The 20,456-nt window shown below is 48.6% G+C and overlaps 5 protein-coding genes across 6 annotated transcripts; all 5 read left to right on the top strand.

Annotated features, from left to right (window-relative positions):
- The first annotated feature begins 88 nt into the window (after window positions 1-88).
- Window positions 89-1,432, top strand: FOXG_02020 (proteasome subunit beta type-2). 2 transcript variants are annotated; one of them, XM_018379229.1, is made up of 4 exons: window positions 89-245; window positions 303-460; window positions 524-773; window positions 853-1,432. In XM_018379229.1, coding segments are annotated over exons 1-4 (612 nt in total). In that variant the 5' UTR covers window positions 89-243; the 3' UTR covers window positions 1,055-1,432. The 2 variants fall into 2 exon arrangements, with proteins under 2 accessions (XP_018235260.1, XP_018235261.1); XM_018379230.1 differs by having other exon boundaries at window positions 111-245; window positions 524-1,410.
- A 2,199-nt stretch (window positions 1,433-3,631) lies between these two features.
- On the top strand, window positions 3,632-7,274 carry FOXG_02019 (ATP-dependent RNA helicase DED1). Its single transcript, XM_018379228.1, has 2 exons — window positions 3,632-4,368; window positions 4,426-7,274. Exons 1-2 carry the CDS (start codon window positions 4,169-4,171, stop codon window positions 6,236-6,238), a joined length of 2,013 nt encoding a protein of 670 aa, XP_018235259.1. The 5' UTR covers window positions 3,632-4,168; the 3' UTR covers window positions 6,239-7,274.
- A 739-nt stretch (window positions 7,275-8,013) lies between these two features.
- On the top strand, window positions 8,014-10,800 carry FOXG_02018 (uncharacterized protein). The gene is made up of 3 exons (XM_018379227.1): window positions 8,014-8,601; window positions 8,651-9,840; window positions 9,894-10,800. The coding sequence occupies exons 1-3, from the start codon at window positions 8,199-8,201 to the stop codon at window positions 9,984-9,986; spliced, it is 1,686 nt and encodes a 561-aa protein (XP_018235258.1). The 5' UTR covers window positions 8,014-8,198; the 3' UTR covers window positions 9,987-10,800.
- A 1,049-nt stretch (window positions 10,801-11,849) lies between these two features.
- Window positions 11,850-15,051, top strand: FOXG_02017 (uncharacterized protein). Its single transcript, XM_018379226.1, has one exon. The coding sequence runs from the start codon at window positions 12,907-12,909 to the stop codon at window positions 14,626-14,628; it is 1,722 nt and encodes a 573-aa protein (XP_018235257.1). The 5' UTR covers window positions 11,850-12,906; the 3' UTR covers window positions 14,629-15,051.
- Window positions 15,052-16,572: 1,521 nt separating this feature from the next.
- FOXG_02016 (uncharacterized protein) lies at window positions 16,573-19,625 on the top strand. Its single transcript, XM_018379225.1, has 2 exons — window positions 16,573-17,527; window positions 17,580-19,625. The coding sequence occupies exons 1-2, from the start codon at window positions 16,985-16,987 to the stop codon at window positions 19,401-19,403; spliced, it is 2,367 nt and encodes a 788-aa protein (XP_018235256.1). The 5' UTR covers window positions 16,573-16,984; the 3' UTR covers window positions 19,404-19,625.
- Window positions 19,626-20,456: the final 831 nt, after the last annotated feature.

Raw genomic sequence — 20,456 nt, 5'->3', positions numbered from 1 at the left:
GACCAGTCATAGCTTGGTAGGTGGGTCTGGTTTTTCCGTTTCAGGCGGTAGAGAGAGGCACAAACAAATCTGGTATGGGAAGCTTCCCGGGCAAGTGTTGACGCGCAGCGCTACAGCCTAAGGAGAGCTTGCTTGCTTGGTTGCTACTACTGGACCTTGAAGAAGGCTGAACAACTACCTGGAATAACTCCTCCACAACAACATATCGACTCTTCCTCCACTACAAATCAAATCATCGTCAATATGTAAGCTACCCACAAGCTGCATCTACTGCTCCAGACTTTCCTAACATTGATAAACAGGGAGGTGCTTTTGGGAATCACTGGAAAGGACTTCACTATCATTGCAGCATCCAAGGCTGCGATGCGGGGCGCCACCATCCTCAAGGCATCCGATGACAAGACCAGAGCTCTCAACAAGCACACACTTCTCGCATTCTCTGGAGAGGCCGGCGACACAGGTACTTGAATCAGCTTTACGTCGACAGGCTCCGTGATGACGACAGCTAACGCTCACTCCGCAGTGCAATTCGCCGAATACATTCAACGAAATGCCCAGCTCTACTCGATGCGAAACGAGTCCGATCTTTCTCCCTCTGGCCTGGCTCACTTTGTTCGTGGAGAGCTAGCCACTAGTCTGCGATCTCGAAAGCCCTACAATGTCAACCTTCTCATGGGTGGTGTTGACCCCATCACTGGCAAGCCCTCGCTCTACTGGCTCGACTATCTAGCGTCGCTAGCAGATGTTCCTTATGCTGCGCATGGATACGCACAGTACGTTATTGCGAGGACTATGGTCTCAGGACAAAATATATGAATGGACCTGGACTGGTGCTGATTTGTAACATCACAGATACTACTGCCTGTCTATCCTCGATAAGCACCATCACCCCGATATCACGCTCCACCAGGGCATCAAGATCCTGACAATGTGCACCGACGAACTGAAGCGCCGATTACCGATCGACTTCAAGGGTATGGTAGTGAAGGCGGTCAAGGCCGATGGGATTGTCGACATAGAGTTTGATGATGACAAGGTTGTCAAAAGTGCTTGAGACCAGCGACAGACTGAAAGAAGCATGACTTTGTACTACTAGATGGGTATTAGAGGCTAATACTTGCATCATGAAGGTTTCCCAGCTTCGTCCAGACGATCTGTTCAGAAGCCGGGTCAGCGTGAATCGAGGGCCGTTTCGTTACAGCAGGGCTCAGTCTATCTCAGGCCACCTATCTCGGCATGAATGCTACGTATCAATCGTGTCTCCAGCAACTCTCCGGTGGTTCAGGCATCTCTACTGCTAGCAATACCTACCTCCAACACTCGAAGGTCAGCCAGAGTGTGATTAGATTGCCTTTGATCCTTCCACAGCTACAAATGTCGTTTTTATGATATCGTGATTAATAATAGGGTTGATGACTTGCATTATCGTAATTTGTCGTAAGCTCTGTATTTGCTTTGAAAACAAGCATCTTGTGTTTTCATGATCGAGGCTTCGCATCATGGCTGACTTCGTACATGCATATAATATATCACTGCTTCATAACATCTTGTAGTTCGACGTCAGAATAAGGAGATACAATAAAGCAATTATAATTACGTCTAACATTGATATCTCTAAGTGAAAACCGTATCTGACCATGTTCCATAGAAACCATACAGCAGTATCATTCAACTAATAGTGTTTTAGACATAGCTCTACTTGATCTTTATTATTGAGAGGCTAAACAGTACGATGGATCCAGCACGAGCTAGTCCAGTCCAGTTCGCCCAGTATCTTATGCCCAATATCCAGATTATATTTCACAATAAGCATAGATAACACGACCGTGGAGCCTCGATGAGGTTAGTCAAGAAACATTCCTAGAAGCAACTCTGTCCTGGGCCAGTAGGCTTACTATTTCGGTCTCTTACGCCCCAGCTCAGGTCCTGGCTCCAGACGTCATGCGAGGCTGATGAAAAATCGGTATGGAGGGCAGTATTACTGACCACGTGGATGAAGGGCTATATCTGCGTCAGTCATATGAATTTTCATCATGCAATCGGCCATTGGATGGTTGGAATGAGCAGCAGATTCTTTCCAGATTTTCAAAATCTCCGTCGTGATGCTAAATCCGGACTACAGAAACGTGGGTGCATGGGAGATCCGTAAGGGTGGTCTCGTCCAAATTGATGTACTGCGGAGTACAGTTACGTATTTGCCATGAGGCATCTGGGTGAGTGTGTAGGCAGTTCTTGGGGAAGTAAGTAGGTTTAAAAAAAAAACGAATAATATTCCTAGTCTTTTTGGATTCGGTTCATGTCTTTTATCCAAATATCTTATAATTTACCATCGATTATATCATTTTCGCTGGACGAACTTCCGCTTTTGCTTACAGGCTCTGTACAACCTGGATATAGACATGCACAAGGAATGGTAAGATCATATTCGCCAGGCGTCAATGTTTGGTGAGCTGCATGTCTGGTACTGAATCGTTTTGTTCCTAGTTGTCAGATCGCTCGTGTCCCGCTTATCGGAGATTTTCAGGCTGCCGCGATCAAACTTACTTTATTTTACAGGATCCATTAGTTGTTACAACGTAGCCAAACCAGGGCCGACGGGACAAGCTCAGGGTCCTTGCATATCCCTGTATGTTCCTGTGTTACACAGTCTTCCTAGCGGTCTTTGGCAAGATTGTTCAAACAAAAAACTGACGCATTTTCTGTGTCCGTAATTGTTTTATTGTTCCCTAAAACCATTTACCGAGACATGCCGAGTTGCAAGTATTGTAGATAGATCCTAGTTCTGACACCAGATCCGGTAGAGTGCAGGGGCTTCGACATTGTCACCAGTGCCTCAAGTCAATTTACCTAAGTGCATACATAGGAGTGGCCGGTCAATTGTTCATGTATCGCTTTCTCTTCATAGCCAGTTATGTAGCTGCGTTTCCCATGGCTTTTGCTTGGCCTTTGTTGACCTCACTGTCCTGTTACCATCTCATACCTGACAATCAAAGTAAACCTACCTACGGAGTAGGTGGCATCAAAATAAACCTATCACTGGGCGACAATCGTCATCACCTGTGGTTGCCAGGAGTCCCCTATTAACCCACTTTGCCCCAGCCCATCTGGGCTGTTAGCCCGCCCCAGAATCTGGCTTAGTATCGAGGTACTGGTCAAGTACCTGAGGTTCCACGGTTTCTAAGTGATGCCCCTTGCCTCGAGTTACTCAACGCGTGCTTCCACCCGGATTCTTTGCCCTTCTGCAATTGCCTCCCTTGCTGGCCCATGTAATTTCTAGGCTTTGAAAAGATACAGATTAGAATCAGGTAGTGCCCGCCATTTGACTACTGTGTAAGTTTCACAGCAAGTACAGGGTCCTGGAGATTCTGACGTCTGCACCATTAACAGCGATTCAGGACAATTCTTTTGTCCACTTAGAAGAGTCTACGGCTGAGCTAGTGCGCTCTTCGTCATAAGTACCAGGTTAGTCACTTTTCTGTTTTTCTGCCCAGCCACTTCAAGCCTCTTGACAAGCATTTTTGATGTCTCTCAACCAAACTCCGAACTTCACTGGCTGCATCAGCCGTGAGCGGTGGCCAAAAGATACTTCTCGGAGACCTCGAGGCTCGCCTCGCCCACTCACGGCCTTCCCTGACCCACTCTCACTCTAAAATCCTCCCACTCGCCTTCACCGCAGAGCAACCCCCTCCAAAAATCTTGAACTCGACAGATGCCCGCACTAAGCCTATTTGATCACATCAACCAATTTTTTTTTCCCACTCTTCTTTCGCCTCTCTCTCTCAACTCTGTTCCTTTTCTTCTCTTCCTCCCACAACAAACCCTTCATCCCACAAACCTCCTCCATCCCCCCTCCATCCGTGTTATTTTTCAAGACTCTGTCTTTCCTTCGTCTCTCCTTTGAAGATTCTGCGTGTTCTTCGAGGGATAATTGCATAGCACTGACATTTGTTTGTGCTCAAAAGTAATCTATTTCGGGAAATTATTGGAAGCGTTGGTCTTCCGTTTCTTTCTCTCTTGTCTTTCCTGTCTTTTCTTCCGACGGGAATTTCACAACACCATCACTCTCTTTCGCATTTGAGAGTATTATTCGCCGGCTTCGGATTTCTACGCGTCTTCACGACCTAACTATCTTTCTACGTCTATTCTGATCCGAATCACGACTGTCATCATGGCTGATCAAATCAACATGGGTGGTCTCTCCCTCAACGATGGCGCCCAGCAGGGCCCTCCTCAGGGTCAACGATCCTACATCCCCCCTCACATGCGCCGCCAGGGCGGCGCTCCCCAGGGTGGTCCTCCTGCTATGAACGGTGGTCCTCCTCCTGCTGGACCTGGTCCCAATGGTCTTGGCAACAGTGCATGGGCTAAGTAAGTGTTTCTTTTTATCTACATGAACTTGATCGAACAGTCACTAACAACTCGCAGCCAAAACTATGGTGCCCGTCAATCCAACTGGGGCAACGACGTTCCCACCTATCAGAACAACAACAACAACCGCCGGGGCGGCTGGGGCGGTCGAGGTGGTTACAGCGGTGGTGGCGGCAACTTGGATGGTCACTCTGGAGGCGGTGGTGGTTACGCTGCCCGCGGCTCTGGTGATGGCCAGTGGCGCGATGGAAAGCACGTTCCTGGCCCGGCTAACCCCCGTGTCGAGCGCGAGCTTTTTGGTACCCCCGATGACCCCTCCAAGCAGCACACCGGTATCAACTTCGAGAAGTACGATGACATTCCCGTTGAGGCTTCTGGTCATGAGGTTCCTGAGCCTGTCCACCAGTTCACCACTCCTCCTCTGGATGAGCATCTCTGCCGCAATATCGAGCTTGCTCACTACAAGGTTCCCACTCCTGTCCAGAAGTACTCGATCCCCATCGTTATGGGTGGTCGTGATCTGATGGCCTGTGCTCAGACTGGTTCCGGAAAGACGGGTGGTTTCTTGTTCCCCATCCTCTCTCAGGCCTTCATCAACGGCCCTTCTCCCGTGCCCGCTAATGCCGCTGGCCAGTTCGGCCGTCAGCGCAAGGCTTACCCCACCTCTTTGATTCTTGCCCCTACCCGCGAACTTGTCTCCCAGATTTTTGATGAATCCCGAAAGTTCGCCTACCGATCTTGGGTCCGACCTTGTGTTGTCTACGGCGGTGCCGATATTGGTTCCCAGCTCCGACAGATTGAGCGTGGCTGCGATTTGCTTGTTGCTACTCCTGGTCGATTGGTCGATCTCATAGAGCGAGGTCGCATCTCCCTGCAGAACATCAAGTATCTGGTCCTTGATGAGGCCGATCGCATGCTTGACATGGGTTTCGAGCCCCAGATTCGCCGCATTGTGGAGGGTGAGGACATGCCTCAAGTTCAGGACCGTCAAACTCTCATGTTCTCGGCTACCTTCCCCCGCGATATTCAGATGCTTGCCCGCGATTTCCTTAAGGACTATATTTTCCTTTCTGTCGGTCGTGTTGGTTCTACTTCAGAGAACATCACCCAGAAGGTTGAGTATGTCGAGGATGTCGACAAGCGCTCCGTTCTTCTGGATATCCTTCACTCCAACGCCAATGGTTTGACCCTGATTTTCGTCGAGACCAAGCGTATGGCCGATTCCCTTTCGGATTTCCTTATCAACCAGAACTTCCCAGCTACTTCCATTCACGGTGATCGTACCCAGCGTGAGCGTGAGCGCGCTCTTGAGTTTTTCCGCAACGGTCGATGCCCGATTTTGGTCGCTACCGCTGTCGCAGCTCGTGGGTTGGACATTCCGAATGTTTTGCATGTTATCAACTACGATCTTCCTACTGATGTTGATGACTACGTTCACCGAATTGGTCGAACCGGTCGTGCCGGAAACACCGGTATTGCGACCGCTTTCTTCAACCGAGGCAACCGTGGAATTGTTCGGGAGCTTATGGATCTCCTGAAGGAAGCTAACCAAGAGGTTCCTGCTTTCCTCGAGACCATTGCTCGTGAGTCTTCCTTCGGTGGTCGTGGTGGTCGTTCTCGTGGTGGTGGTGGCCGTGGTGGTGCAACACGTGACTTCCGTAAGTTCGGCGGCGGTGGTGGTGGCGGCTTTGGCGGCAACAACGGCGGCGGCGGCGGCTTCAACGCTCCTTCTCAGGGCTCAGGCTATGGTGGAGGCGGTTTCGGTGGCTCCGGCGGCTACGGAGGTGGTGGCTACAGCGGCGGCGGTGGCTACGGAGGTGGTGGTTATGGAAACCCCAGTGGCCCTGGAGCTCAGTCTTCTTGGTGGTAAACATCTCGCGCCATCGAGAAATGTGCACCTGACAAGGTGTGGAACGATGCTAGCGGACGCGTTCTGCAGCATCACCCGTTTGCGATTTTCTTTTATGTTTTTTCCTCGATGTTATCTGGTTGCATGCACGACTTGCATTTGGACGACACGGCGACACCATGATCTGTGGCAGACGAATGCCATCGCTACTGGCAACAGGCAGTATTGGGTTCGGTCCAGGGATTTCACGAAGCATCTGATAGATTGCGTTTCTTTGATTTCGGCGTACTCGTCGCTTGATACCCTTAGACCGAGATGTGGGGAGCTTTCAGACGTTGGCAGCACGCTGTGATGCAGACGGATCTAGGCTTATGAGCCAACAGATCTGACACAGCATTACGAATATTATGTTTCCGCCGTCTACCTGGGGTTATCCCCTTTACCCCAAGGGCATTTTTCACGCATTCACGATAGAGGGTCATGTTTTCGCCGTGCACACACATAGACAAAAGTGGATTTCTCGGTTCTCTGGTCACGAATTGCTCGCTGGTCCCTGTTGGGAACGGGGACCGGAGGGAGAGCAATAAGCACAGCTGGAGGGAACAAAGGTTAATGGTCAACAGGACGGTTATGTCTGTTTTAATATCTTAACAGATCGGAGAGCACGAGCGTTGCCGCGCGACGCCCACAGGTTATGGATTTTGGTTTGGGCGGCACGGCATGGAAAGGAAATCAAAAGCTCTTGCTCTTTGCAAGTCAGGAGGACACGACGAAGGCTTTGACTCCATGGGATATGAATGGGTCACGAGGCTTCTGAAGACGGGACCATGGATACATGGGCTCAGTTCCCGTAGTAGAACAGATAACCAGACTGGACTGAGGAGTCCTGATTAAAAAAACGCCTTGTTTTATATTGATGCCTATGATTGTCACTGGTGTGTATTGATCTAGTGGGTGATTGCGCATGCTTCTGATAAGCGCGCTGCGGTGTGTTCATTACCTTACTTAATCAGTTATGTTGTGTAGAGCGAAGGTAAATGATACGTAGAAGGGGAACATTAAAAGACACTGTCTCGGGGTTGATACCAGAGAGCTTTTGAGTGAAGTGAGGCCCTTGTGAATAATCATTTATAAGAAAAAACTTAATAAATTTCATAAATTTAGGCCTAATGTTAATAGATTAATATCTTATCGGCATTTGTTTTATTAGATAAATATCATCATAAACTAAGACCAGACTTTATACAGAATGGCTCTTCTTCTGGCTTTCTGTCTATAGACTTAGAAGATTAGTAGGCTTTATATATCATGTACTTAATCAGGGGACGTGGGTTTCGAATGAACCCAACCCAGCCTGTCTTATTATCCAAGACTGGGAGGCTCTATTCAGAGCTATATCGAGCTTTAAAACTAATGTCCTGGGCTTAAAATCTGACAGACTGAATGGTGATGAGATTAGTTTGTAGGTAGCTGTCTTGAACTACCCTTTGTACGAATAGGTTTTCACGGAAGTTTATGTATCGACAATGCAACAACCGCTTACGATGACTGACATCGCTGATTTATTATGTACTACAGTCAGGGAGCAAGAAAACTTCTGACCCTAAGCTTAGATCCTAAACATACCTAAGGAGTCTAAAGATCTACTAAGTCTATCCTAGTTGTTTTTCTCTTTAGGAAAGAGGTCCTGGATTTTGTTGCCTCCCGTCTCCTTCACAGTCAGAGGCAGCCAGCCAAGAGAGTGAGTGACGTGAAGCTCTCAGCTCAGCCCCGAGCTTTCCCCACATCCATTCCATCAATGCCGCCTCATTCTCTTCCCCGCCCAAAACCTGAGACCTTGATTATAATATTACACCCCAAGTCCACACCAGGCGAAGGACTTTTAAATCTGCATGGCTGATTTGCCCCAGCTTCAACTATTACAAAGTCCCGGAGTATCTATCGCATTGCAATACACGATAAGCGAGACACACAACCGATCATGGGCGTCTTTGACAGCCTCGACGCAGGCGTCACCAACCTGTTCGGTCAGTGGAACGTCTATTCGACTGGTCTAGTGACCCTCCTGCTTGCTGTGGTCTCATATCGAGTTATTTCGACCCGCGATCCCGATGTGCATCCCATGCTCCTAGCTCGCCAAGCCGTCCCGTCTTCAGTCCGAAATGAAGGAGAGAGTCCTATTTACCGATCCCAGGCTGCTCCTCATGGCATGCCACTCAATACTGGCCTTAATGTGAAGGATACTGGAGCTTCTAAGTGGTCTCGCGGTCGTGATGGCGACTTGAGAGATATCTGGAAGAGGGCAGCTGAGGGCGGCGAGAACGGGGCCAAGGGAAGAATTCTGACTGTCCTCGGTTCCCAGAACGTTGTGGATCACAAGCTCGGTATGGTTGGGACATGTCAGCGAAAATGGACAATACTAACAAACCCAAGATGATATCACTCGTCAGATCAATCTTATTGGTCAGCACATCGCCGAGTCTGGTGGTATTAGAGTTGCCGTTTACCTGCCGAACTCAGTCGAGCTCTTGGTAACGCTTTTCGCCTGCAGCTTCTACCAAAACCTCACAACGGTCCTGATCCCTTTTGATGTGTCCAATGATGAGCTTGTTTCCATGTTACGCCGCTCTGCCGCTGATACCTTGATTACCGCTCCTGGCGCATTCCCCTTCGATGCTGTAATCCAGGCCTACCCATCTCTTCGACAACTCATTTGGGTCACAGACGAAGGAAGTAGCCACATGGACTGGAATGAGATCCCTGAAGGCACTGGCGGCAACATCAACGTCGCTACTTGGCAGGATATTCTTCGCGACTCCCCCGCCCATGCCGGCACCGAGCTCCCGACTATTGACCCCGGGAAGACTCCATCCGATGTCGTCACCTTTTGGCAGACTGAGCCTGGCGAGGTTGAGGAAATGGTGCGCTTCAGCCAGGCCAACCTTGTCTCTGCTATTTCTGCTCAACTCGCTGCTATCCCTACCAAGGAGCGCATCAACCCATCGGATCTTTTTCTACCCGCTGATTCTCTTGCCAACGTCTATACACTCGTTCTTACACTTGGCGCTCTCTATTCGAATGCTTCCATTGCACTGAACTCGGTCGCCGGCAAGTCACCAGACCTGGTTCTGGCGACTCAGGGGGTGGCTCCCACTGTTTTGGTTGCCAGTCCCGAGACACTTCTCAAGACTCATGAAGAGTCCACGTCTCGGCTGAGATCTTCTTTGGCCAACGCCTCTCATGTCATGGCAACTCGTTCTCTGGCCCTGGAGGGAGTTCATGCCACCTCCAACTTGCTTTCTGGTTTCTCTTCTGGCGCAGCCCCGGCCCTTGGCACAACACCTGGCAAGCTTCGTCTGGTGTTAGTTGCAGAGCGTGCAGGTTCTGATACCCCTCTCCTCCCAGCCAACGTTTTGTCAGATCTGCGTATCTTTACTGGGGCGAGGGTTGTGTACGCTTTAACCGCAGCCAAGGTGGCTGGAGCTATTTGCCAGACCGCTCTCTACGACTATCGACTCCCGGTTGATGCCAAGACACACTTTGGTCCTCCACTGACCAGCGTCGAGCTATATCTCAAGGACGCTGGCGCTCACAAGACTACTGATGAGAAAATTGAAGGCCATGTAAGTTACCCACCACAGCACCTAAATCCCTTGACATGCTAACAAATTCGTAGATTGTCGTGAGAGGACCTTCCGTCGCTGGAGGAGAAGTCAACGTCGGAATTCCCGGAAAGATTCGACATGACAATACCCTTGCTTATGTCTGATTTCGTAGAGCTACGTGTAGAATAGGGTGATGATGTCAGTGGAGATGGATACAACAAGATATACAGATTGATCGAACTTGGCCTCTCAGTCCATACATTATTCTATCTAGCATGCATGATCTTTTCATGGTTCTCTCAAAGGGAGAGGATACAATATATGAAAGCATGGCGTTCCCTTATTCTTGTCCAATACCATGCATTAAGTATCGACCCAGTTAGATCGGGCTATTTCCTCGATGTCTGTATTACCATGATCTGATCTGACCATGGCAATCCCGTTTCATAAACGATCTGAAACACAAATAAACACATGCATATACGAAATATGAGATAAGATCTTACAAAATGCCTTGGAATCTTTATCTGGTTCTACAAACAAGGTCACGCGACCAGTTGTAGTTCGAGAACCTGTGCCCACAAGGCTACCCTATACCAAAATGATGTTCAAGGGTCCTTTTCGTTATGACGTCGAGTCGCACGGACATGGGGCTGAAATGACAGCTGTACCGCTTGAACGCCCGTAGATCACAATAATATGGATAATCGAGTGTCAGATCGAAGACAATGCGCGGGATTCAGACCAAGAATTCTTGTTCAATAAGGAGTCCATGCTCCTTGTTGAGAAGAAACGCTAGTAAGGTGGATGTCTCGGAAGCACAAGTTCCACGTGGAATCGGTCGAGATGGTTGCACCAGACACATGTTAGCGTTTCATTGAACTGAATGGTTTAAAAGGACGAATAACTTGTATTTTTAAGGTATTAAATGAGTATCATTTCATGCTGTGATGTGGACAGTTCAATACTTCACATAGTTTCTTGTAAACAGGGTTTTTATATGATCGATCCGGAAGAGCTCGGATGCCAAGTTAACGGGAAAAAGGAAAAAGCTCATGCATTGAAATGCAGCCCGAGACCAAAAAAATCCCTGTCCCGACTTGCGAGACCCCTGGCCCCTGCATCGTCATTCCCAATCTAGAAGCCCGGACGAAATGTAGGTGCTCCATTGTTTATTCCCGGCATTGGCTAAATTGTCAGTTCTTTCAGGGTCTTTTAAGAAGGCAAGTCAACACGACAAGGCAAATGCAGTTGCATATTTTGCCTTCGAGTACAATGATTGAATCAGGTAGACAGAAGCATTCCCAGCCATGTAGGTAATAGAAGGGGCTTCACTAAGGCAATTTACTACTAATCTTGTTGTGACCTATCTATCAGAGACAACTCAAGAAGATTTGCGGCGTGATCAATGGACCCAACATCCATCAGAGCCCAGACTTGGCTAGCTTAATGGGCTTCAGCCGTGACTAATCTCAAGGGTCCATTCAAGCTTTGCTCTTGCTGCACCAAGCCTAGCCAAGCCAAGGTGCTCCTCCGACCAGCTGAATGGCGCTTGGAAGGCGTTGTGGTAGAATAAGGCGATAGATATAACATGCAGTATCCAATGGGATGCGAAGGAAATTCTACCGAATATCAACAAAGCGGCCACTGTCGCAAAGAAATCTTGACTATTCATCGCGTTCCGGATAAGAGGTGATCGGCTATCATGTTTGCCGATTTCCCAGGCCCTAGACGTACGATATGGCGGCATGATAGACCTGCATCCGATTTTGGGTTATGATTGACAAGCTCATAAGAGCTTCCTCAAACTGAAGTTTGACATTGGAAGAGACAATGAGCATCTAGCATTCGGTGATGCGATACTACTATGATCGAGTAGTGACAGAAACTTGACTCTGGATAGGCAACTTCACACATTGAATGTGGATGAATCCAGCTACTTTTGTCATTAAGTAGGTAATTACTGGGTATTTATTATTATAATTGGCTCGTTTCTTGATTACTCCTACCTCGGGGCCTTCGGTCATGCCAAGCATGAACATACCACATCCTCCCCATTAGAGGAATTGCCTTTTCCATACTTTAGACTATCCCTTCTCGTTTCCCTGTTCCACTACAACTACAGCGCCCTCAGCCCCCCAAAAGATTTTCATTTTGACAATCGATTTGACTAACATGAGTTGGAGTTGAAAAGGGGAAGCAAGATCGATATACCTAGTGGGCATATATTTTCCTTCCCTCCCCTTTCTTCAACCCCCGCTGCTCGACCCCTTTCGGCGACGCCGTCACCTTTAGCCCCGCGTGTGCATTGCACTAAAGTACCGAAATCAAATCAACTAGCTAAACCACCAAACGCTCGCTGAAATTCCGTATATTTTGCGACCATCATTGCCATTACTACCCCTTCGCATGTCGTAAACCGCCATCGCTGTCGCGTCAACCCACGCAAAGGAAGCTCGCAAACGTTCGAATAGCCCAATGAGCCAGAATGGCACGGCGGCAGCCAAACCCTCCGCGGGTCAAAGTACAGCTGCTCGTGTTGGGATGAAGAAGATATCGAGGCTCTTTGCCTTTACACGACTTGGGCGCGGTCGCCCAGAGAGCGCCAATGGACACCACCAGACCGAAGATTCCGCGTCTACAAGAGAGAGCTCCCCCGATGTTCACCAACTTACATCACGACGTCGCCGCGGCGCAGCGCCAGAGCATAGAAAACCTGCAAGAAATGGCCTTAGTCGTCTTATAGCCGACGAAGAGAATCAGCCCTGTGCCATTTGCGCGACATGATTTTCCGTCACTGCTCAATTGGGCGCCCAGGACAGCCGCGGCCTTGGATCCCCCTGGCTCATACCCTCGCCGAGCTATCAGCTTGGCCCGTATTGCATTTTCTTTCAAGCCTTAGTAGGCGCTGAGCCGGACATAACACGCAAGTTCACGCCCTATCTGCGCATTCGCCAGGCATTTGAGCGCCTCGGAGTCGGAGAGAAACATGAACTTGGAGGCGCGGTTCTATTCGAGGTCACTACAAAGAGCAAGGTGCTGCCGTGGGGTTATATCGTGCGCATCGTGGATGGGGATGACGATATGGCTGGGTACAGCGAGACTACACCTGTGATCCGGGGCCGTGTGATACCTCCCAAGCTTGACATTGCGTTACCTCGGACCTGGCTGGACTTTTGCCGTTCCAACCATTCTCATACGAAATGCGCTTCGTCTGGGCCACCGATCCGAGGTCTCAAGCTTGTGGACTGCCAGGACAACCAGGTGGTGTTTGTGGACGACCTCAACGTGGAGGCACTCGAGTATGTCACACTGAGCTATGTGCGAGGCAGTCCGACCGACGAAGAATGGGATCATAATGGCCTGCCCGAGGTGCTACCTCCGCTGCTTACTGATGCCATATCTGTGACCAAGTCTCTTGGTTTCCGATATCTCTGGATTGACCGTTTTTGCTTCCCTCAATATAACGCGCACGAACGCCGACGACAATTGGAAAAAATGGGAGAGATTTATGCTCGCTCTGCATTAACCATCATTGTCGCAGCTGGTCAAGGCGTGCAAGACGGTATCCCCGGTATCAGTATGGCGCGTGAAGAGCAGCTATCACTGCAGACCGAGGCTGGATGTTTCACCACATCACTGACGAGACCTGATGTTGAAGTGGCCAACTCTAAGTGGGCATCCCGTGGCTGGACATATCAGGAAGGGCTCCTATCACGTCGTCGTCTAGTCTTTACTCCGTCGCAAATCTACTTTCAGTGCCAAACCTTCCACTGTCACGAATCCATCTCTTTCCCTCTACAGACAAAACCCGCCCTCAACCTCGGTCGCGTGTTCCCTGACAACGGTGCTGGCGGCCGTACAGGCGATTATAGGAACATCGTCAGCGGCTACGTCAGTCGTGAATTCTCATTCCCAGAAGACCGTCTGGACGCTTTCAGGGGTATACTGGACAAGTATGCCCAGATGGATAATGCTCTGGAAACCGTTCTTGGGCTCCCTCTCTTCCATGAAAAGGACTTTAAAAACATGCCTAGTCCCACACGAACTGATCGGCTAGCTGTCGGTCTCGGTTGGCTGTACGACCCCCCAGGCAATGCCGATATATCGACACACCCTTTGCAGCTTCAGGGCCCATTCCCCTCATGGAGTTGGCTTGGTTGGAAGCTCCGTCCTGAGTATACTGGACATGGACCAAATCTGAGCTTTTACCAAGTTGGCGAGGAAGCCCCTGTTGTCGACAACATTTCGGCAGTTCCCAATATGACTATTTCTATCGGCTTCAAGGATGATAAGATTCTCTGCTGGGAAACAGAGGGGGATGAAATTGCCGCTCGCTCAACACCTATCACCTTTCTCCGCCTCACTACGTATTGCTTCGAAATCCGTCTTACAGTGCCTTCTCCTGCCACATCCTCCGCTTCTGCGTCCTCAAGCGCACCAGCAGTCACACTCACGTCGCCCGACCTCCTCGACGCCTTTCATTCTCCCATCGCAGCTTTACTCCTCCGTGCAGCACAATCGTCCCCCGAGCCCCCTTCAGAACTCCCGCCCGGCGAGCATGAGCTTATTGGCGCTTTCATTTCCGGCCGCGATTGGAAGGTCGACGAGTCCTACGATTCTGCCAGCGTTCTTATCTGTGGCCGGCGCAACTGGAACGCTGAGGACGTTCTGGTTCGTCTTGGCATACTTGAGCTTGGTGCTGGTGGCTTGCTCGGTGTGGACGAGGATACAGCCGTTGTCAAGGGGGCGATGAACAACGAGAGGAGGCTAGACGTGCAGCTGAGGGAGCTCGATATCTATTGATAATCGCCTTCATGTATGCATGCACCTGCATGTTATAAGTCCCATTGTCATGACATGCTTAATTTTTATGTATCATCATTTGGGTTTCCTGTTCGGCCATAAAGGATGATATAGATAACCATATATGTAATAAGTGTCTGGATAGATCCGGAAGTATACAAAAGATGGACGAGTATTGCATGGATGGCCAAACGGTTGGTACGGTGTTCGTCGGATGTCTTGTTTAGATACCATCTCATATGTATACGGAATACCATAGTGTAGAATATTACGATTAATATCTGGAAAGTCTATCACACGAGAACGAGGCACAGGGAAACTGGCTTAAGCTAATGTATGAAAAAGTTGTATACATAAGTTCTTGGGCAAAGTAAGCAGAGTTGTTGATTTCTCTATAGCTACCGTAATATCTTTCTTTTCAGCAATTGCCGTCCGTATCTGTATCTGCGAGCACGGTGCAGATTTAATGAGGAATCTCAAATTACGAGCGATCAAGTAGCTCCAACAGGCCCGCTGCGAATTGACTTCTCGTTATGTACCATATCACTCAACGTTAGAATTCTGTGAATCCTTCGAATCCTTTCTCTCTGAGCTTTTCTTTCCGATGTTCATCGACTTGCCTTGCTCGGCCTTGATGTCTTCGTAGATTTCCTTTCGATCATGAGGATGGTCCTATGTCTTGTGAGGTGAGTTGTGCACGATGAAATGGTTATTGAGCTTACCCCTTACTTTGTTTTGCTGAAGCATTTAATACACCGATCCTTGAGGGGTTCAGTGGGCTTGTGGGTGTGCTTAGAGACCAGATTCTGGTTATACTCTGCAATCTCCCTCTCGAGGTCTCTTTCAGCCGGAGAAGCCTGGTGTTTATTGTTTACACAAATATTTAGGCGTCCATACAGCTAAGCAAAGCGAATTAAAGCCAGTGTTGAGCAGTGATTCACCCAGAGGTAGCCAGCACTTTATAGCCCGCCCTGGAGCCTGGGGGCATAAGTTTATTACAAGTCGACCTTACCTTGGTATAGTAGATTTCGGTATAGACATCTTGTTCTACTCCTTGTCTTTTCATATATCTTTTACTGTCTTATTCCCTTAGAAGAAACTCCCTTGATCGAGGGTGTGCTAACGGTCATATCTAGTATTTTTTTTTTACTCGTCTTTGGTTCGTTATACACCTTCCCTTATATGACTGTGTATCTTGCATCGTGTAATAGTTTTAGGACCACTCATTCCATCGCAATCTTTCGCAGCGTCGCCTACAACTGTCATACATCTCTATTATCTCCTGAACCTAAACATCGACTTCGTACAACTGTATGGAGCGAAACTATGATATTGTGGTGAGTTGGTGACAGCTTTAGGCATTTGTATCCTCTAGATCGAATAGTCTAACACTTTGCGGTCGACTTTATTATGCCAGATGTTGTCCCTCTCACCAACCCTGCAAAGATATACCTGTCCTGCACGTTGTACAACATATACTTCTGACCTTCTTCTTCCATTGGGATCTATTCTTGGGACATGGCGAGGATATAGAAAACAGGAATTCGAATGAGTCGGCCGTTTTCCTGTTCGTTGGCTTCCTCCATAACTCACAGGATAAGGCATAGGACGGGATAGCCTTCAGATGACGAGAACGACAGTGTGATGTTCAAAGATGAATGCACTAGAGAGAATAGATAAGATACTTGGAGCCTGAGAACGATAATATGCAACTCGTCTTCAAGGCCCTCCAAATGTCAATGCAGATGCATCGAGGACTGCCTGTGCACCGTAAACAACAAAACGCGAGCGAACGATGTATCTAGATAGCCCTCACTTGCATTGTGAAGGAGAACGCATTTAGTGTACAAGGTAATGTAGTGTTCCTGGACCCCACCTTTTACTTTGCGACCTTGAGAGTTTTTGGTAAGGCATCCCACCTGCTGATCAGAACCAGAAACTAATTACACCAACCAAACTGGACTGGATGGGCTGCAATTACTTGAAAGTTGGTGCATCGCTGTTGATCTTGGCACCGTCGACATCACCTGTGTTTCAGAATCCCACGTTTATGGATGGCCCAGTCACACACAGCCTGAGGCAAATCTGATCAATTCGTTGTACATGAGGCACAGCCTCTTCAAGACCCAACGACTGACACCCCACACTCATCACTATCTTCATGAAACGTCTCTTCACCTCACCTTATGGTATATAACAACACTGACTCACCAATGTTGCCAAGTTCAGCCGATAAGCCACTGAAGAATCAAATGAGTGAACCTAGGGCAGAGAAGCTGTAACGTTTGAGGCTTATTCAAACTCCTGCCATTTTCTCTATCATTCGCTCCACGACATCTCTCATCAATTTGATATCATGGACCCCTCATCACCGCCGCCGCCAGCCTACTCAGAAAGGCCTCCAATACCTCCCCGAAAGCCAGTCAACTCCTCAACTTCAGCGATTTACCAGACACCGCCTTCTGCTGCGTCTTCATCGACATCAACTCCTGGACCATACATGCATACTCTTTCTTCTGGACCATGGCTTGGCCCAGATCCACGATCCTCGTCCACACAGTCTCTGCTACCCGACACTTCTCGAGATAGCCAGGCCGCAACCCCTGCTGATTACCTAGGTCGGCGCAAACTTCTGATCATCTACATTCATGGATTCTTAGGCAACGACCAGTCTTTTCGATCGTTTCCTGCCCATGTTCATGCTCTTCTGGCCAATCTCCTCGCCGAGTCTCATGTCATTCACTCAAAGATTTATCCGCGGTACAAGACCTATCGCTCAGTAGGCGTCGCACGAGATAACTTCAGCGAGTGGCTTCGTCCCCATGAGTCCCCAAACACTGATGTAGTTCTTGTTGGGCATTCGATGGGAGGTATCCTGGCTGCCGACGTTGTACTTATGGTACGTCAACTCAATTCGTTGTACACATGGATATTGCTAAACTCAACGACAGCCCAACCCAAGTCCATATGGTTTATACCCTTTCAAGCACCGAATTATAGGACATGTATCTCTGGATTGTCCATTCATTGGCCTTCATCCTGGTATCGTTGTGTCTGGTATAACTAGCTTATTTAAACCCGCACCTACACCACCACAAGATAGCAGCCAGAAAGGCACCAGTGGCACAACTCCCAATAGCCCTGAGGCGTCAATCCCTGGTGACCCCAGTGTCTCCTCACTATATCTCACCAACTCTCAAAGCACTGATCCTGGATCATCCACAAGCCTTCCGTCAATTGCATCCTCGTCTCAGCCGCAACGCGATCCCTTCGCTAACCAGCCCTACTTCAACCAACCGTTCTTCAACGACTCGGGCTTGCAAGAACGCCCTTTTGTGCAACGGATGTTTCACTTCGCCAACAAGTATCGTTCCGAGGGGTTGATACAGGCTGCCGCCAAACACATATTCTCATACCTTGAGTTTGGCAGCTGCCTTGCTGACCCGACAGGACTTGAGTCCCGGTATCGCAAGATACGTGCCCTGGAAGATATTGATGATCTCCAAACAGGAGAGATGAACCAGGGCTCAGATAGACCTTTGACAAGAGTTCGCTTCGTCAACTACTACACTCTGTGCACGGGGCGCCCAAAATCACCTAAAGCAAGCCCCGATGTTAGTAGCCCCCAGCTTAGTACAGCCAACATAACTTGTCCCGAAACGAGATATGCCCAATCGAACAGTTCAGCATCTTCGTCCTCCGTGGAATTGGACTTTCTACCAAACAAAATAAGTATCGACGAACGGATCCAGCCCCATACCCGACAGGAGAGTCCTTTGCCTATCATCACCTTGGAGCATCGTGATACCCTGGGGAATTCTAGGGATCACCAAACTTTACTAGATTCAGATACAAAAGCTCGGGCATCGGATACCACAGTAAAAGACAATCCAGTCGATGATTACGAAGCTTTAGCTTCTGATATTAATCGGTTGTCCATGCAGAGCATTGATCCCACGCCAATTGACGAGGAATCTCTTGCTCATCCTCTGCCTGATACTGCTACTCTTACCTTCCAGGACGAAGCGCCTATTGACGCCAAGGGAACAAATAATTCATTACCAGGAAAAGAAGAGGCAGATCTGCCTCCTCTCCCTGATCCCCCAACAACCCCGGATATACCCGACCCCAGTTTGTACACGGAAAAAGATGAGCGCAAGCAAGTTGAACGTGAGGCCAAGCGCATTAGACGTGCCCACGAGAATGCCCTGAAAGACCATGCCAAGGCAGTACGAGAGCGTGAGAAACTCATCGAAAAGCGCCAGAAGCGTTCACAAAAGGAGGCAGAAAAGGCCCTGAAAGAGGCTGCTCGACAGGAAAAGGAAGCTCTCAAGGAATCGCAACGGAAAGAGAAGGAATCGCAAAAAGAAGAGCAACGTCTTATCAAGGAAGCTTCTGAGCACGAAAACGAGGCTCAGAAGATGCAAGAACATGAAGATACCGAGCGGACCAAAAATCTTGAAAACCAATACGAACTTGAAGCCGAAGCCGAAGCCGAAGCCATCACGAAGGCTCGTGGCCTTAAGTCATCAAAACCTCAGAAACTCCGAAAATTCTGCAATCTGCCTACCAAGGGTGGCAGAATAGATGATCCAACGTGGGTCGACATCTACATGGCAGACGTGGACGAAGTCGGTGCACACTGTGGTCTTTTCTTCGCGGGGCAACATTACGAGAAGCTCGTTGGTGATGTTGGCAACAGAATCATGGGGTGGGTGCAAGATGACATGACCAAAAGGACAATTCAAGACATGGAAAAGGGAACATTTAAGTGACCGAGTGTTGAATGCATGCTGTAAGTATGATCAGGATAATACAGATACCCGTATGTGCGAGTGGCAGAAAGCGATACCCGAGCATTGGGGAGGAGCCAGAATAAGATCAAGAACTTTTAGGAAGCCAAGCATACTTGAGCAAAAGCAGCCCAAGTATTATTATTATTATTATTTTTCATTTATATCATAACTAAGGTCTCCCACCCAACTAGAGGATTGTTGATCATACCGCAAGACCGCCAACAAAGGTGACTAGATACTAAACTATATACATGTATGCACAACCCTTCTTATTAAGGTAGGGAACAAGGAAGCTACGAACTCGACTCAAGGTATCAATATCAACTAATCCAAAGGCCTACCTAAACTTACTTCAATCTTTTTCCTCCATGGAATAGCGGTCCTAAGTTTTCTTGCCTTCCCTAGCCCTTCAAAACACGCAGTATTTAAATTCTGTACAATCTAAGCTGCCTGTCACGAATGACAGGAGGGTATACACATTTGACCATGTCCAATATCTATATGCTATACCAATACACCCTTCCTTAGAGGTCGGGGATCACGAATCCAGTTGGGCTCGTTGCTACTAATTGGTCCCTAAAGGGCGAGCCACTTCAAAGTAAGCTTAACCTTATACTTTTATTACGACCGTTTTCTCAGCTTTGTGTATGCCAGATAATTAGTGTGGTTCAGGTCAACAAAGCCATTGGCATAGTTTAAAAGACACCGTTCCCGCCGATAGTGGATTCAGTTCCAAGCATACAAATGGACTCCTCCATAAGCTGGGCCCAGATCATTCACCACGTTCCTCGATCCTAGCCTAAAGACATCTCATAGAGGAAAATGCGGAATGTGGGACCGAGAGCGCATGGTCGTCATCTGCATCTGCGACAACCAACCACCGGCTAACACGAGATTTGGTTACCAAATGGCTTCGAAAGTCCGTGACGAGAAGCTTGTGCTTGAGTTATAGCAGTAAGTATCGCGATTTTGTCGTAGTCTGAGACGATCATCAACCAAAAGTTAACCTAGGCCTGCGGCAATATCTGTGTT

This window comes from Fusarium oxysporum, chromosome 5 (assembly GCF_000149955.1).
Source record: "Fusarium oxysporum f. sp. lycopersici 4287 chromosome 5, whole genome shotgun sequence".
NCBI classification, from domain to species: Eukaryota; Fungi; Ascomycota; class Sordariomycetes; order Hypocreales; family Nectriaceae; genus Fusarium; species Fusarium oxysporum.
The sequence above is the reverse complement of the archived record's forward strand: the minus strand, read 5'-3'. Positions and strand labels throughout refer to the sequence as shown.